The sequence below is a fragment of the Astatotilapia calliptera genome, chromosome 4, assembly GCF_964374335.1.
Source record: "Astatotilapia calliptera chromosome 4, fAstCal68.1, whole genome shotgun sequence".
Taxonomy (NCBI): domain Eukaryota; kingdom Metazoa; phylum Chordata; class Actinopteri; order Cichliformes; family Cichlidae; genus Astatotilapia; species Astatotilapia calliptera.
The window spans coordinates 8,580,715-8,599,045 of record NC_137425.1 but is presented as its reverse complement, the minus strand read 5'-3'; the positions used below and the strand labels follow the sequence as shown (position 1 = coordinate 8,599,045).

At 41.8% G+C, this 18,331-nt stretch overlaps 1 protein-coding gene across 1 annotated transcript in view; it reads right to left on the bottom strand.

The window, feature by feature from the left end:
• The window catches only part of plekhh3 (pleckstrin homology, MyTH4 and FERM domain containing H3), a 34,912-nt gene that overhangs the window by 3,241 nt on the left and 13,340 nt on the right, over positions 1–18,331 (bottom strand). The window contains exons 3-10 of the mRNA XM_026164411.2: positions 12,542–12,636; positions 8,556–8,738; positions 6,946–7,103; positions 4,357–4,480; positions 3,330–3,627; positions 1,157–1,364; positions 819–946; positions 73–193 (exon numbers count right to left, since the gene is read on the bottom strand). Of these exons, the coding sequence (XP_026020196.1) occupies positions 73–193; positions 819–946; positions 1,157–1,364; positions 3,330–3,627; positions 4,357–4,480; positions 6,946–7,103; positions 8,556–8,738; positions 12,542–12,636 (1,315 nt within the window). The remainder of the gene's footprint in view (positions 1–72; positions 194–818; positions 947–1,156; positions 1,365–3,329; positions 3,628–4,356; positions 4,481–6,945; positions 7,104–8,555; positions 8,739–12,541; positions 12,637–18,331) is intronic.

Sequence of the window (18,331 nt, the reverse complement as noted above, 5' to 3'; positions counted from 1 at the left end):
CATCAACACCATCACTGGTCACTCACAACAAAGAAATAGTGAAAAGAGAAGGCTCATGTTCCACTCCATTACCTGCTCAAAGAGGAATAAATACTCTATGCTGTCCACTGATATGCTGTCTGCATCCAACAGGCAGTAGAGCTTGAAACACAGTTTCCACTGGGATTTAGACTCTGACTCTTTAGTAGAGAAGCTGCATAAGAGAGGGACAGAAAGTTAAATCGGGGTCAAGAAAAAAAGATACACTAAAGACACATATGACAAACAAAGAATCTTAAGCCTTCTGTTAATATGTTACAAGCTATTGCTTCCCTGCTGTGTAATGCCGTTGTGTAGTAACCCGGCAGTTTCATGTTTACCCTGTCACTCAACATTGAGAGGACAGACACACCCATGCCTGTTTAAAAAGAAAAAAAAAATAAAGCATAGCGCCCTTTTTTCCAATTGGCTCATTGTTTTCGTTTTGAGACTATTGCCTTGTACAATTAAATGACATCATCTTTACCTTGACTAGCACCTGGCTGGCACTGCTGACAGACATAGAGACAAATCTAGTTTCCCAGCATAGTGTCATGTTTGACCAACAAGAACAGACAAGGTCACCAGATATCAAGGACACTGGTTAACATTCAGCATAGCACTTGGACTAGGGGGGAGATAAATAAACAGTGTGCTGCTCTGTCCATACTCATCTATAGAGTGACAAATAGGCTTTTTGCCACAATGTTTTGATAGCACGTCTGCTTGGTTTTATTATGACTGACTTTTTTGTTTGTTCTATCTTCCAGGGTAAAGACTGACAAGTCACTTTTTCAAACCTGGTTAGGATGTCTGCGACCAGAGCGCTTCCTGTGACTGGCTGCTCCCACAGTGCATTCTGCTCGTATAGTGCAAATGTATTTTTGCTCTCTTGTAGGCCGAGCTTCTCTTGCATCCTTCGAACCACCTGGTGAGGAGGAAGGAGAAGCGGATTGAAAAGACAGATGGACTCATAAGTTATTGGGCTTCAAGGGTGAAGGCAGAAGAGGGAGCATTTTACTAGGCTCTTGATTGCACTGTGAAATTTTGAATTGGAACTAGTGAGTAGCTGAAAGACTCCGAAGCCAGCTCAGAAAAGTTGTGCTGCCAAGTAGAATACAGGGAAATGCTTCCAAACCTCATTGGCAGTAGTGTGTGAGCTGATGTAGAGCTGGCAGGATCCAGGGCCTGGATAGTGCACGGTGCACAGCATCTCCTGTCGGTTCATCAGCATCTGGATCTCCTCCCAAGATGGCACGCACTCCCGACACTTTGTCTTCTCCAGAGCCTCACTGATGAATGACGCATAGTTATCCATTTCAGACTCAGGACTTTGGCTCTGGATTCTGCAAGACAGATTAAATGTGTGAGAAAGTGATACTGCTGTGAGTGCGTGTCTGTGTGTGTGCGTGCATGCACTTGTGAAAGCAATTTGTCATAAAGATGAAAATATTAAGCACATAAAAGAGAGAATTTACTCATGCCTGCGACTCAAAATCTGTTAGGTGTTACGGTGTGATTATGGACTTTGCGTCACTCCATTGATTCAACTAAGTTTTTATTTTGTTTGGGCTGGCAGTGCTAGAAAGTCAATGAGGCGAAGAATGACAAATGTTCTCACTTTAGCTGTTAGGAACTTAAAAGACTCAACATCCCTTAATTCTTCAAAGAAAAGGAAAATGGCAAAGAAAACATGTTTGACTTTGGGTAGTGCACGAAACAGGAAAAGGCGTTTCCGCTCCTGTGAACCAGAGTGACCCCCTCCTTCCTCCCAACGGAGTGTCCAGGAGTGGAAGGTGAGTGTATGTCTGTGTGCTGTTGTTTTAAAGGAGGGGACAAAAAAAAGCAGCAAACCAATCTAGCGGGAGGCTGAGGTTTGCGAGTGTGAAAGGTGTGAAATACAACCTGATTGAGTGATTAGCTAAGCCCTTTGTAAACACAGGGGGGGGGGACAAACAGGAAGGAAACAATTACACTCCAGTACTCGTCCCAAAATACGCAAAAACAAGGGCAGAAAGAGGAAAATGAGCTTATTCACTTTAACATCTTGCTGTCTCATAAGGGTGGCTGAAACATAACTACGAATGTCCCACTGATCTGTGTGAGATTTCCTATACTCTCCTTTGTTTGTGTCTTTGTACCATTTCCTGCTTTCTCTCCCTCTCCTTCTCCCTTGCTTTCTTTCTTTTGGCCTAATCTGTCTGACAGCAGACATTCCCTGGGGGTTTCTCAGGGCACTGGGGGAGTGGAGGATGGTTTCTGGGCCTAATGCCCAGCTCCAGTCTTAGCTCTGCCCAGCTGCAGCCTCAGCAGTGGTCCAAACAGTGAGAGAGTGCGTGAGAGTGACAGCAAGACGTATCAAAACACACAGCCAGCGAGTTCCACAGAGTTGTTATGAATTGCCGTTGCATGCAACTGTTCCATTAGCCAGAGGGCGATTCCCAGTACAGAAATATAGATAGAAAATTGTAGTGGTTTCATGGCATGGCATTAGACAGAAAATCAAGGGCAGGAGATTAGTGCTTCTAATAACTTAGATTAGCATTCTTGACAGAAGGGCTAATTCAGACCTGTAAATCCAGCCCTTGAAAACTGGATCTGTCTAGGGAAGCATGCTAACAATGTGAAGGCATATCATGCTACTATATCTAAACAAGTGTTTAGGGATGCTGGCGCCTGCTTTTTGTCCGATGTCTAGACCCCATGTTTCGCTGCTACCACGCAACACTGGTTCACCTTTATCTCCCAGGTCAAGCCATTCCTCTCTTATACCCTTGTCTATCATCTACAGTGTACTCCAGGTCTGATGTCTCATATGGGATTGAGGGCATCGTACTGCTGAAACACTCATGTAAAACAATTTGCATGACTATATAAACAACTTAATGCAACTTTTCTATTAACTGACAACTGCAGTCTGTTACCTCAAACTGTCAACATGGGTGGATACGCTGTAGTGTTTTCCACCTTACTTCCACAAGCCACGTTTCCCAGTCGGAGAAATCAGAGCCAGAAAAAGCAAGAAAGTTTTCCACTTCTAAGTAAGAGATGACGAGGTGAGCAGCTTTCTCAAGTTCGGAGCATTTGTGTGTGCTTAATTGAATGTGAAAAAAATCCTGTCTGAATGCTGTTGCAAAAGCAAAACAACAATCTTGAAGCGGTCACTTGTGAGAACTGCTTTACTTGAGCTAAATAGTATTTCATTACAATAGTACTGTAATGAAATACTGCAAGGTAAATACAAAGCGCTGCACCTGACTTCCAAGCAAGCAGCATTAGATTTTAGTCTTGGCTCAATCATAGCATCTCACCTTTTGAGGTGGAATCGCAGGTATTTGAGCACAATTGGCCCAGGAAGGAAAGTGCAGCTCATACAGGTGAGAAGCTGCCAGTAACGGAGATGCGCAGCAGTGTTTGGGGAAGGCGTGTAGCTGGTCTGCTTCACTAGCTGGCAGTAGACCTCATCGCGGAGAGGCCGCAGGTCCAGGCAGGTCTGTAGCACACCCTGGATGATTGGAACCGGCTCCCTTGCTGATTCCAGCTGCTGCAGGCAGTTGAACAGCTTCACGGCCTCCTCACGCACCGAGCCGTAGCCTTTCCCACTGTGGTCTGGAGAGATAAACAAAGAACAGTGTGTCAAAAGTTTTTGTCAGGACATATTCTTCCTCCCCCACCCCTTTTCTAGACATTTGAACCTTGCAGATATCTTAAAGGAATGGTATAACATTTAATCATGTAAAGTATTGTAATATAGCAACCTATTACATTAGCATCTCATCAGTTTTATCATCGTATCATGATTTTTTAGCTTAATAAAACAAAGTGTGTTCCCTGAACTCTCAGAGAGGATGTGCGTGAGAGAGAAAGAAAGAGAGAGAGCTGCAGGCATGTATTTTCACACTAAGCTCCCACGGTAGATTCCTCCCAGTGCATTTAAGTGATTGGAAGATTGTCCATTAGGGTGGAAGAAAGAGCGATTTCAGGGTCACAGGAGGAGAGTGCACGCAAGGAAGCATACGTAAGCAAAATGAAAAGCAATCTGCGTTGCATTGAGCTTTATTCTTCCGCTAAACAAATCAAACTGCAGAGCAATCACAGTTTTTAAAACAGTTTCTTTCCACTTAGCCACACTGCAATTATAGAAAACAGCTGCCAGCTTTGCACACACACCGAGTGGCCATGTGCACTGGTTATCTCTTTCGTAAGAGCTTCAAGGTAAATTCGGCCAGTTGACACTTACTCAAACAGTGCTAAAAAAAATGCTAATCATGCTATTGTTTTTAACCGGTACTTTCACATACATATAGATATGGCAGTGTAAAAATCTTAAGCACTTACATGTGTGCTCCAGACTGCCATAGGGGAAAGGCAGCAGAGGAGCATATAAGGGTCCCTGGGTGTACTTCAGGATGGGGTTGTGCTGGTAGATGTGTTCCACTACCTCAGGGTTGAACTTATTCTCCTAAAACACACAAGTAAAACAAAACCAATCTATAATAAACAAACACATTTGAAAATAAACGTTCATGTGCAGTCAACAAGCACGAAGCCAGCCTGAGAACACTCTGTGAGTGCGTGTCTGTGTGTTTGTCTATGAAGGGTAACTGAGGTCGATTTGACCGGGGTCACAATCCAGCTCTGGCATCTTTTAAACAGCAGGAAGGTCAAGTGATGACCCAGCAAACCACACTAGCATGACTGACACGTTATATTTTATACACTGGTGTCAATGAGTTTGGTGTGCGTGTGTTTGTGCCTTTTACTGGGTATGTGGATAGATACCTTGAAGCAGTACAGATGGCTTCCATGCTACTGCCCTAGCACCTGTTGCTCATTAGTAACGTTGCCACTGCTCTGGCTCTCTCCTGACTCTGCAACTTCCCCGATCTTTCTCTCTGGCTATGAGACAAGTCAGCTTTCTCCCTCCTTAGTGGGGCAAAGTTGACACATTCCACTGAAATGCTTGGTGCACACTGGTGACAAGCTTGTCTGTTTGAACTATGGGAATGACATGTTGCTCTATGGACCACGTGCAGTGGGATGCAGCAACTCAACATCCCAGATGACATTCATCCACTGATCCAGGGCCAGAGATTGTTTTTGTTCCATTTGGTCATCCACTGCCACATGCAATAGTTTGACATTTTGGGAAATACGCTTATTAGCCGTCTTGCCAAAAGCAAGAATGGTAATTATGAAGGACTGGAAACAGGGGCAAACAGCTAGCCTGTACAACGGCAACAAAATCTGTTCATCTTATTTATATTACAAAGAAATGCTTTGCAATAACAAGCTCTAAAGCACGATTGTTTTTTTTCTTCTGGTCTCTGTCAGCCTCATTGCCAGGTTGGGAAAAGGTTTGATATTCCAGAATACACCAAGCACGCTACACTACTTTGGAGTGTTCATATACCAAGCACGACTAAAGAGTGTGGTAAAAGAAAAGACAAAATAAACAGGGTTTCCCACTTTTTTTTCATGGACAGTTATCAAGGTAAGGTTCTAAAAGGTCTGTCTAACATATTATTGGGCTGCTTGTGTTTTATGCCTCATTCAAATAAATTCAATTTTGTTTATATAGCACCAAATCACAACAACGGTTGTGTCAAGATGCTTTTTCAATTATCAGTTTAGCTAATAAGAAGCTCAAATGCCCCTGCAGCCTTAGACTTTTCTGTGTGGACTCTAGATACTCTAGCTTCCCACAGTCACAAAGACATGCATGTTAGGTTGACTGGTGATTCTAAATTGGCTTCCTGTCTCTACATGGTAGGTTGGTGACAGGCTGGTGACATGGCCAGGATTTACCTTGCCTCTCACCCTGTGACAGTTGGGCTAGGCTCTAGCCACCTGTGACCCTGAACTGGATGACAATGGTTAAGAGCATGAATGTGTTTATGATCTAAGCACTGATAAAGTCACAGTTTAAATAAAACATTTCACACACCTAATCTCTTTCAAATATGACTTCTGGCTATAGATCCATTGCTAAAACTGCCAGGCTTTCGCCCCTCTGTGTCTGTAACCTGATTCTATACTTTAAAGATAAGCAAGCAGTCCTGTTCACACAACGCCGCCTCTGTTTAGTCTCTCTGGATTTTTACAGTTCCAGTCATGGCCTCACACTTTAGAGAGAGAATACTTTGTCCAGTTGAGGAAAAGTGCCTATGTATAAAGGTGAGGGAGAGGGAGAGAGAAAGCAAGAGACTGAGAAAAAGGTTTTAGGTGGAAGGATGAGTGACTGTCAAAGCAATAAATGAAAAGCAGACCCCTTTATTCCTACAAAAGCTTGACCCCTTTTTGCAAACCAGATGAGGGTAGAGGGAGCAGACTAACCACTTTCTTTGAGATTAGAGACTCTCGTTGGGAGATTACTGAGAGAGGAGGCCAGGCAAAGGACTGCTTATCTCGTCCTGCTGCTTCATGCAGAGCCCTCCTCCATCTCCTCTGCCAGAACTGCCCTTCTCTACACCCAAGAGGCAGACTGATGCAAGATGAGTCGTCTCTCTGCTCAATGACATTCCAGCACAATGTGTTCTCTAGCACACCGTGCATTAAAATATGACGATCCCTTGTAAACACACTCCCTGCACAAACTAAGGTATCTTTCAAAAGCCACAAATCCTGTTTTTCTAAATATTCAAATAGCTGGAAATGCCTTTATCTTGGAATGACCTTTCAACTGCAGGTCTGGTATTATTTCCTGTCCCTGTGTGACAGAATGAAATGAGGTCATTCAAAAGAGAAAGGGAAGCAGAATAAACTTTGGACTCCCTGGTGCAATGTGGTCGTGTGGTTTCCATGGTAACGGGGCAGGGGTTGTGGAGCATTATGTAGCCTGATGGCCGTTTGTGTTTGGTGGCTGTAATCATAGGTAGTTTGGCAGCAACCCTGTGTATGTTTGTGTGTCTGCGTTGCGTGGCCCACCTCAATGTCTCGAATCAGGAGCTGTGTTGGCGTTTCCACGGGTGATTTACTATCAATGATTTTCTGGATGGCACAAGCCCAGTGCACAGCCTCATTGAAGTGCTTGGTGTACAGCCTATAGCAATGTTTCCGACCATAAACTGTAATGCTCCAGTAACCTGAAAAAAACCCAATAATAATAATAATAAAGCAACACATTTAAAAACCATTGCAAATCTTATGACATGTAATGGTAATAATTCATAGTTAGTAATTTAAACTGGACCTTATCTGACCTGACACTTTTCCAGACATGTGTGGGATGGTTTTGTTTTGATTTTTTTTGTTTTGTTTTTTTTTAAAGTAAACAGCATGGATTTAGGCCTGATCCAGTTTCCTACAATGTGAGACAATAAACTGATTCCTGCACATCTTCCATACAGACTCTCTCTCCTTTACTCACTCAGCTTCACTGATGATCAAAGGTCAACTTCAGAAAAAAAAACCTCAGACCACACCAAAACCAAACAAGAGTAGATATTCTGCAGATGTCTTAAGACACGAGTCCGAAAGCCCTTAGTGAGTTTCATTTCGGGTAACATAATAAAAGCTAAAAAAGAGGAACATTTCTCCTTCTACAGAGGAAGTATTAGACATACCCCAGGCAGCCTAGCTTGATCTGTAGCCCCGTGGCGGTTATCAGGCTTTCCTGCTACGTGACTTGGCACCACATCCTTCTTTGTTTAAAGTTCTTAGTCAAGTATAACCCCAAAATGAAAAAGTTTTACTACTCAAATCATTACACTGCACTATTGCCACTGACCAATTTGAATATGTTCACATATAATATTAACCACTGCTTTCAAGGGTCTATGAGACCAAAAACGGAGCCCTTAAAGTGAACTCCTATTTTATGGCAACAACCAGAAAATACAGAGGAAGTAAAGATTTCTTGCAACTCTTTTGTGACAAATTTCCCTGCTTAAGAGGAACACAGATCTACTCAGTAGTGAAACAGCCGGGAGTCTGTGACAAAGTCGCTGTTGAAAGTCCTCCTCTGTCCAGAAAAGTCCCCTGGCCTATTGAGTTAGAACTATGTTTGGGTTTGCACTATGGTTTTGGCATTTTAAGCGGTTTGGTAAAGTTAGCAGGGCATAATCTCCATTCACAGAGAGGCAGACAAACATAGATAAAGGGTATCTGAGGAATACAGATTTGAAAAAACACAAGTCATCCCTGTGTCTTTTCAAAAGCAACTCTTTTTATAAATCTTTGTCATTTGTTTCCTGCATCCAAGAGATTGCCTTGCTGGTTACGCGAATGAGACACTTGTAGGCCAACCTTGACCCGCATTTCTGACCAAACAAAGCCGGGGCTTCCCAAACTTACTAAGAATTACAGTACTCATGGGAAGGGGAAAGCTAGCCACAAGTCACCACTTTCATATTGAAAGACCCAACAATTTACTGGGAAGTTTTAAAATAATGCCTATGATCACTATACCACAAAGGGAATTAACACAAAGAACTAACTGGACTCTACAGAGATTACAGGAAAGCCTGCATGAGTGTGAGTCAGCTATGCCTCATCCCGTCTGCATATGGTTAGGAATATAAGTGTGTCTTGCTCACCTGTCTCCTTGTATGTCTGCTTGTCTGGCCAGATGACAGAGCAGAGGTTTGTGAGGACCAATGTGCCTAGTCTCCGGGCACCTTTCTCCGGTCCGGTGTAGTAGTCAAGAGAGTCTTGGGTCAGTACAAACCAGTATCGACGTTGCTTAATCCAGTTGCCACGCACCTCCCGTAACAACCAACCTTTAAACAAGCAGAATGCATATTTTTGGCTTTTACTTATCAATATGAAGTAAATATATAGTAAAATATAGTAAGTATATAGTGCATTTTAGTGGCTACAGAATGATGACATCATGGGTCCAAAGATTGGCCGCCTATAATCAAGGCCGAACGATAATAGTGCTTTTGTTTTCACTGGTAGCTACTGGTGACTTTTCACAGCTAGCTGACAGGGTGGAAAACCTGAGTAACTGTGCAAACTCAGTCCTTATTATTGCATTTACACAAGAATAATAAGAAACAATTCAATCTTTGCAAAAGAGATACAAGGAAAGGGGGCTTGAAGTTGTCTGCTGTGGCTTGAAAAAGGATATACACAAGGGATTATGTTACAACTTAACCCTGAAATGAAAGATCACACGCCAGTTCAGCTGCAGTAAAGGATTTTTTAAACTGATTAGTCCAGCAAAAGAAAATTAATCTTGAAATGTGATGTTTTCAAATTTTCAAGCAAGCGAGCCTGCAGCTTCTTGTCCTGTTTATTTTATTTTTTTCAGTAAAGAATAAATACCTCCTTTTTATTAGAGCAATCTCTGGCAGTAGTTTCACATGACTTTAAAAACAAAAAGAAAAAACCCATTAGATTGTGTCCCCTATAAGAAATCTTTGCTACCACCAAGCAAGTTGTACATTCTCAGAAAGGAACAATGCTCTGCAACTTTCTTTCATAAGTATGGGACTTTCACACTAAGGCAAGCATTTCCCTTGAAAGATTTTTGGGGGCAGGTTGTAAGTCTATAAATGCTGCTACACCCTGTCTTCACAAAGAATAATCTCCAAGGGCTCTAACTGTCCCTAAAGTTCGCAGAAATCTATGAGTAAAAGTTTTGCTGGAATAAATACTAGGTGCTAAAAATAAGGCCAGATAATAGCATAGGCATTAAAGGCAGCACAAAGCCACCATAACTGCCACTTTTGAGGCTGACAGAATCAGATAAGGAGACAGAGAGAGACACAAAGAGAATGAGGCAGCTAGTTTTTTGGCATGTCTGCTAATTTTGTCAGGTCGCTCTCTCTGTAATAAAAGACTCTTGTGTTCCTAAAGTTCTGAGGACTGGGAAAACTGCAACAGCCCAGATCTACTGATCCCAAATCTCTTCTGCATCCCCAGTTGTGTACAAATTGTTCTTAATAAGGAACAATTACATAAGTGCATAAGCATTTCATGTCTGAGCAGATAAATAAACTAAATTACTTTTGGCTGGCCACCTTGACTGATACTGGGTTGTGTAGGACTATATGCAGGGCTAGGGCATTGAGATGCAGTGGCAGTCAGCCGTACATGGGGTGCCTGTGCATGACAATACATATGGCTTGCATATGCATTCTTGAGATTGGTTTTAGAAGAAAGAATTAGGCAATACATCTTCAGCCTCTAACCCTGTGAAACTGTAATAACGCTTCCCCAGCATCACAACTTCCTCTCTGGTCAGCGAGCTGTGTGTCACCTGTTACCCAGAGATAATTTTGCTTGCATCTTTCTTCCTCTTGCTCTCATTCTCTTCTCATTTACTTTCATCTGCCCCAAATTTCTCTTCTCTCCCTCTTTTTAACCTTGCTTAAATGTGGTTTACCCAAGAAGTACAGAGAAACTGTTGCTTTGCTCCTGCTTCAAATAAACAAAAAAAAGAAAAAAAGAAAGAAAGAAAGGACGGGGTGAAGGTTCAGGCCTCAATATGATATAAGAGGGGATTTTGAACCTACCATAACCAACCCTCAAATATAGCCCAAAGTGAAAACCCAGGAGGTACTTAACACCACATCAGAGAGGGTCAGCATCAAAACCCAATGTGAAATGGATAAATAAAAATCACAAAGAAAGCTGGGACGACACGCAGGACAGGAGGCAGACAAGCTGGCTGGATCAAAAACAAGACACAGGCATGCCTGCACGCCCCGCAGCTCTGTCGCAGGCATGGGATATACACCACATAGGCTGCACTTAATATTGCAACTTTAAACAATGCAATAAGAATTGATGTGAAAAGGACAGAGATAAAGCTGGAGACCCCATGTATAGCCCACTGATGATCTTCCATCTGGATCTCATCTCTGTAGCCAGCTAATGCCTCCCCCGAGGGCCACAGCTCGCCCTTAATTTGTTTCATTTGTGACCCTTGACCCTTCAGTGCCCTGCCCCCTCAAACACAGATTGAGAAAACACTCTCTCTGTGTATTTCCATCTTTTTTTTACTGCAAGCCTCCTGCTGCTCTCACCGCTGAAAGTTTGTTCAATATACTGAACATTGAACTCCATGATAAAAATACATACGTCTGAGAAAATGGGTCGCAGTGTTGTGCTTGCCGTCATTTCATAAAAACCATCTCCGGAAGCAGAGCAGCATTTCAGGAAAATAATACGTTACAAACTGGCATTGAACTACTTTTGTGTGGAACAGTTTAAAAAAAATGTAAAGCTAAACCTTTCCCCTGCTTTGAATCATAAAGCAGCAGACAGATTCAGCTGTAGACGACTGCAGCATGAGAAACTGCATCACATGAGGAACAACTTTAACTTTAAATCAACAAAGGAATATCAATAAACCAATGTCAACATCTCTGTCTGTCAGCACTCGTCAGTCTATATCTGTAATGTTGTTGGCCTACTTTAGATACTGGGGCAACATTCGGCCCATGTAGCCTCGGGATGCCCTACAAAAAAGGGAGAAAAAAAAGAGAGAGAGTCCTAATGGAGGCATCCTTCAAAACATATTCTTGTGCAGTATGCAGAGTGAATTATCTAACACCCTGAGGTTGCCTGCTGTTGGCTGTAATAGTGGTGCCTAGTGAAGTGTAGTGAAGGATTTCTATGTGGTGCAAGAGCTGAAATGTTAAATGAAATTTGCCCACAGACTGTAGCCATCCTCAGTTTCACAGGGAAACTCTTCTAACAGTGAAACAGTGGGGACAGCAGTAAGGGAGGAGGCCATAGCCAAGGGTGCATGGTAACTGCTGTCAGAATTAGGCAATCTGACTGTCGCCATTCCCAGCAGGACGTAACATATCTAAGCACTGGCATTTTACTGCTCCCTGTCAGCAGCAGGCCGAACGGAAAAAAAAGGAAAAAATAAATAGCACAGAAATATCCTATGAGATCATTCCTCAAAAGCATCAGACATGCAGGATAGAGCTCCTGATGCCAGTAGCTGTCTTTGCATTAATACATACAGAGGGGAGGGTGGGGGCAGCTGTGCGCCACATGTGGTAAGAGAGGGGTTGGCTACAGGGCAACAGCCCAGTATGGAGCTGCGACAGGAGGCAATTAGCCTGATGAAATATACACCATACAAAAAGACATGAACAGCACTGACTAAGCCCTGCAGGGAGTTGGTGAATAAACTGGAAAACAAAACTACAACAAGAGATTTTTCACTTTGTTAGTGATTGTTCTTCATGTTAGGTTTTGGATTTTTCAATCAACTGTTTAGCCTTAAAAAATAAATAATAGTAAATATTACATGAAAAATTTTAATATACCAAAGGGAAGTCTTAAAATAGCTCATTCCACCCCCCCCCCCCCCCACCCCCCCATTTGGCCAAACAACTATCCAGATACAATTTGCATTGCTAGAAAAATGCTAAAAAGTTAAGTATTTCTGTTAAACTGACGACTGGCATTTTAAAAAATAATTTTCCTGTCTGAAGCCTACTTAATTAGTAATGATGTCAGCATAATGAATATCTGATAATAGCAGGTAGATGCATTTATTTAAGGAGGATAAGATAAACGGTGGTGCTATGTTAGTTGTGTGTGTCAGGCTCACCTTTTACCAAGAGTTCAGGTTCTTCCTCCTGTCCCATCTTATTCTTGTCAATGATCAGGCTTTTCATCTCTTCAGAAGACTCCGAGACAGTGTGGCTAAGTGGAAGAGGAGAAAGAGAATGTAAATAACCCTGCTTCCCTCTCAACTCAAGTCTTCCCCTGACTACTCCCTCCCATTAGACAGTTAATTGGCTCAAAGACACACAGTTGGCTGTGACCCCCCGCCCCTATGTGACTCTTTGCCAGCGTTGAGCCTCTCTGATACTCTTAGGTGGGGAGGGGGATCACACTGAAAGAGGTGCCACGAATATCTGTCCTCTAGCGTTTTCCCACTTTCCCTCCCTAGGAGCACGCAAGCCCACAAACACACACTCATACATACCACGCCACTGTGGACAGCTCGTCTCTCTTTTATCACTTTGGCCGGCGAGCCAAAGGGGCGACTGAAAATAAATGTGACAGAGCGACGCCGGCCCCGACTCCCAGCCAGCCAGCTCATGCTGGTCACAGGAAAGCAGAAGGTTCAAGAGGTCACCGCCTTAGATAGTTTAAAGCATAAACATCAAAAACATAATTAAATCTGCTGAATGGATGTTTTCTTGTTCGCCCTTTAATGCCCCACAATCAAGTCTACAGCCGTTTCCACGCACACTGACTGTTCTGCATCTGGTCAGCAATGCTGTGGACAACTTCAGACTTGTTATCTCTGGCCAAGGCCCATTTCAATTCTATTACATTGTTTAGACGTTTTATCTCTTGTCATTTATTTACCTAATTACTCGTTTGTTTTCTCTATTTCCTGGATCTAACTAGCATGTTAGGTACAAGTGACGAAGCGCTCCTTCCTTCCTGTCCTCTCCACCTCTTCTTCCTCCTGGGATTACCACTCAGGAAATGAAATCAAGCCCTCCCTCCTTCCCTCCCCGGGTTATCTCTCATCTATTTACCTATGCATTTGCTAGCTGATTTATGTCATTATTGATCAGATAATTCAGGAAGGTTCCTCCTCATTGAAGGCAGCAATAATCAGTGGGTCAGAATATACCTTTATCTGCACTGGCTCAGATTACAGCAGCTGCCAGTTTCTGTCCTTTGACCTGATCACTGATCACAGGGGAGAGTCGAGATAAGGTCAAAGGATTTCTGAAATGCTGTCTCTTATGCATATGTTATCTTTATGATGTTTATTTGCAGTGGCTGATTCTAACTAACTGGCATCTCTAATTTAAGCTAATGTCCAGACACCGTGAAACTCTAGCAGGCCATTTTTTCCATATGTGTGTATAAATTGGTAGGACGCATAATCAGAAGGCAGAAGAGAGAGAACGAAAGAGAGAGAGACTGTCACATTATACTCAGCCATGCTATAAAACTAAGCCTGCTCGCCTGCCACAGCAGCAGCCTATGGGGATCTCTATCACCCCGTCCATCTACAGACCCCATTTAAATGTATTAAAATAAACACAGAAATGTGACATCTCTTTTTTTGAGGTTGTTAACTCCCTCTACATAACAGAGACATGCACGCAGACAAAGCAGCCCAAACAGGATGGGAAAAGGATCTATAGAATAACTATGAGAGGAGTGCGTAGCTGTACTATTGTTTCTGTTTATAAATATCAGTTTAGTCTACATGAATATTAAGTCTGAAATTCTAAATAGCTTCTCTAAAGAAAAGCAGGATTTGAGAGGGGTGTTTCAGAGAATTGAGTACAAGTGACATTCAGGTCATGTCTAATGGTTATCCATCTTAGAAAACTTGGCTCTTGTGTGCATTTTTTTTGCTACACTTCAAGCACATTCATATATATTATCTCTGACCCCTAATGGTGTTATCCCCCACAATGAACCTGAAATACCAGACAAGCCAAAAGTCACTGCTACAAGGTCATGTACAGAAAGAGGGAACATTAAAAGAGGACAGAAACTCAGGTAGGAGGCCAGGTTTCTGTCCAACGTTTTGAACTTTAGCGTCACCGAAAGCCCGACTTTCAAAATAAATGATTTATAAGCAGGGCCACTATTGTCCCAAAACCCACTCTAACATCGAAATCTATACATCATTGACTGTGGCTGCAGACCACAGCGGTATAGTATTATTACTACTGTTATTTCTATATAACAAGCTGTTTTTGTGGCTAACATTTTTTCTAACTCAAGAAGAATTACATTATAAGATATGAAAAAAACAACACTGTAGGCTATATCAGAGAATAACCATCATTGTCCTCTGACCACATGTTGGAGGTATAAAAAAAATTGCTTCAACAGATTTATTACTCTGGTATTTTGCAAGTGTAGGTACAGACACATGTGGACATTCCATTTTGTCTATGTATACATAAACTGGGTAAAAAGTACTATTTCTTCATGGCAATCTATGGTGTAACAAATGGGGCAATTGTCTAAGTAAAGTTGATGTGGGAGTTTTGGATCTCCACAGCTGTCCAGCATCCCTACAGTACAACCCCAGTCCAACCCCCTCGCCCCCATACTACCACCCCCCACATTCCCAGAGGTTGCAGCAGCAGGCCGTGACGGTGGGGCGGTAGGCAACTTCCTGAGTGCAGGAAGCAATTTAACATGGGGATTAGACACCACGACGAATAGAGCTAACGCAGATCTACAGACCACACCTCTATAGACCGCACCTCTCTCTCATTTGTCCTCTCCTAGAAGGCAAGGAGAGGACCTTTTTTTCAGTTTTTTTTATAATCATTTGCAATCTCAGAGAAACACATTGTACGGCAGTATTGCTTTTAAAACCAATATGGCAGCGCATGTAACGTTAAAGTGAAAAGTAAAGAAAGCAAAAAAAAAAAAAGGATTCACATCACACAGGTCAGTTTCAACTAGAAAATAAAAACTGTTGGCTGTCCTGTGAAGTGGAAGAGGGAGAAGTTATGAAAATAAGGCTCAGAAAAAAAGAGACCTGATTTGTGAGAGGAAGGGACATATTTCCCTATTATCACACAACCACAGATATCTGACTCCACAGCGAATACAAAGCACGTTTTAACAACCTGTGTAGTTGCATGCAGGCAATATCTTCTGTCCTCTGTACAGAAGATATTGCCTGCGTGATGTAAAGCCAATGAGGCCTTAAATACTGGGCTATGTAACAATTTGCGTTTGCCGTATCCCAAATCTTCCAATGTAACAAATTTTGTTTTGCCATCTCTTTTATGCCTAATCCCCACAATGGCAACGTCAATACACAGTTCAGGAGTCGATGTGGTTACAAGCAGCAAATTATTTGTGATGTATTTGACAAATGGGAACAAAATAATAGAGAAGAACATACCAAAGAAAAGAGGAAGAAAAAGATTAAGAGTACAATATAGCTTGAACTAATGCAGAACTCATTTCACCTCAATTTGGAAATGTGTTTCCATTTTACATTTTTTTATTGGTAGGATCAAGGACACCATGCTTTAGAGTCTAATAGGGTGAAAATTGCCACATCGTACCAGTAATACCAACACTGTAACTTCTTTTGCCTTACAAATGATTATTTGGAGGGCCTGAAAATCTCAGGGGGTAAATAAACGTCAAGAAATTATAAAGGTTTAGCAAGATGACTTATGCCAATACCATTTATGTCATACCCATGATAATAAAAGGTCTTGAACACTCATGTAGGTGTATACAGTTGAATTTGTCTACCTTCTTTAGCTGGGTGGAGATTGAGTAGTAATTAGTAATGAGGTCACCAAATTCCATGCACTAAATAGAAAGACAAACTTGAATGTTGTCTCAAATGTCTCACCCTTACAGGTGCAACAAGACTAAAAGGAGAGGCAAGAACATGTCAAACAGCCACGGGTGTGTACACACCCACAAAGGCAATAGGAAGATATCTAATAAGCCAAAGCAGGTAAAGTCAGTGCCATATGAGAATTTAGCTTCCTCCCAGCAACTTCATTACCTGCTAATCTTGTCCATATATGATTATGTGCTCTGCTTTGTAAGATCTCGTACCCTAATTTGGGTTTTGATTTTAGTTTTCCACAATCATAGTATAACTAGGTCACTTGAGGCAAATTTCAGAGGTTTATAAAATATCAAAAGTTGTCCTAACCACAACCTCACTTCGAATTAAAGTAAAGTAAAGTAAATGTAATATAGGAATAGCAATGCCAGGAATAGTCAAGAGGAAGTCTGGAAGACCAAATAACCTTTTGAAAAAACTGCTCATTGCTAGAAAGAAAGGAAACCCCCGGTTTGACTGCCAAAGGACGTGAGGAATATTTAACAGTCTGGAGAAGCGGTGCCACTGTTCTGAAGTGCAGTGGCACCAACACAAAAATTATCCTCATGCATAAGTCATCAGTAGAAATACAGTTTTGGTTCCTAACAACAAAAAAGTGAATTATTTCCTGAAAAGAAACATGCACGGCTGCATGAATGTGCTAACAAGCCATCAGTCGAATATTTTTAAATTCGATTTTGGTCCAGTACTCATTTAAAGAGATAGGTCACGTATCTGTGATGGTATATGATCTATTCAGCTCCATTCTATTCTATTTTGTTCCGTGTTTACGACATCACATCAAGCCATACCGCATGTCTTTGCACTTTAATGCTAGTCGTACAGCTAACCGGGGACGTAGCTAACAGCAAAGGGTCAGTAATTTGATATCCCAAGAGATTTTCTTTGTGTGTTTGCAACAGTTTGTGACTTAACAGCAAACAGTGATGAAGTAAGCTGACAATGATTGAATGTTTATTGAACTTCAGTGGAGTGTGTGCCAGACACACACCCAGTGAAACTGAGAGGAGGCAGAGAAAAACTAGAAAGACCATTAATGACAGCAAACCACAGAAAAGACTCACAAGGAGTCCCGCACTAAGCCGAGCAACTGCAAATAAACTAGACAATAATACCCTTTTTTTATTTTATAGATTGCTGCTCATCTTTGTCCCAAAAGCAATTTAGTACATTTATATATTTAAATATTTTTATTTCTTCTATTTTCTTTTACAAAGTTGGGAAATTAAAGACACATAGAGGGAGATTGCTGGTCTCTAACAGTCTATAAATGAAGCAGTGCTATCAGAGTTGTACTTGTATCAGCAGATATCCAAAGCAAAGGTATACTATGGACAAAAGTGGGCCCTACCTCTTAATCTTTGATTCATTTTTTTCAGTCCTATTTCCAGTTATAAAAAAAAAAAAAAAAAAAAAAAAAAAATTGAGTCTGCCTTTATAAACATTTGTGAAAGAATGGACCATTCTACAAAGCTCAAAGAATCCAAGCACAGTACTTTAATAGAATGTTAGTTCATGAAATGTATTTCCTCCAACATATTACACAATCATCTTTAAGTAGTATTTGCAAAGCCGAAGTGTTTTAGGAACCGCAGCGACTCGGGCACTAAGTGGCAGATCATGTAAAGTTACAGAGTGAGGTTGCGGAGTACTGAGGTGCATAGTGTGTCAAAGTTGCCAATGCTCTGGTGACTCAATAACTGCGCAGCTCTTAACAACAGCACAAAAACTGTGTGTCGGGAGCTTCCTATTACGAAGTTCCGTGGCCGAGCTGCTTCTTTAGGCATGCCTACTGCATGCAAGCCTTGACCTTGTGTAGGTTTTATTCATATAATGTATCGGTACTGTGACCATAAAGTTTGCATACCTACTAAAAAGAGTACGTCTTTGAACACAAATATTTTCAGTGATCCCTGGCCCAAATAAATGGTTCTTTCAACTGAAGAAAATGATGTACATGATGTGAGTGTTCCTTAAAGCCAAGGAGTGCAGTTGAGTGCGTGAACTGCACATGATGCT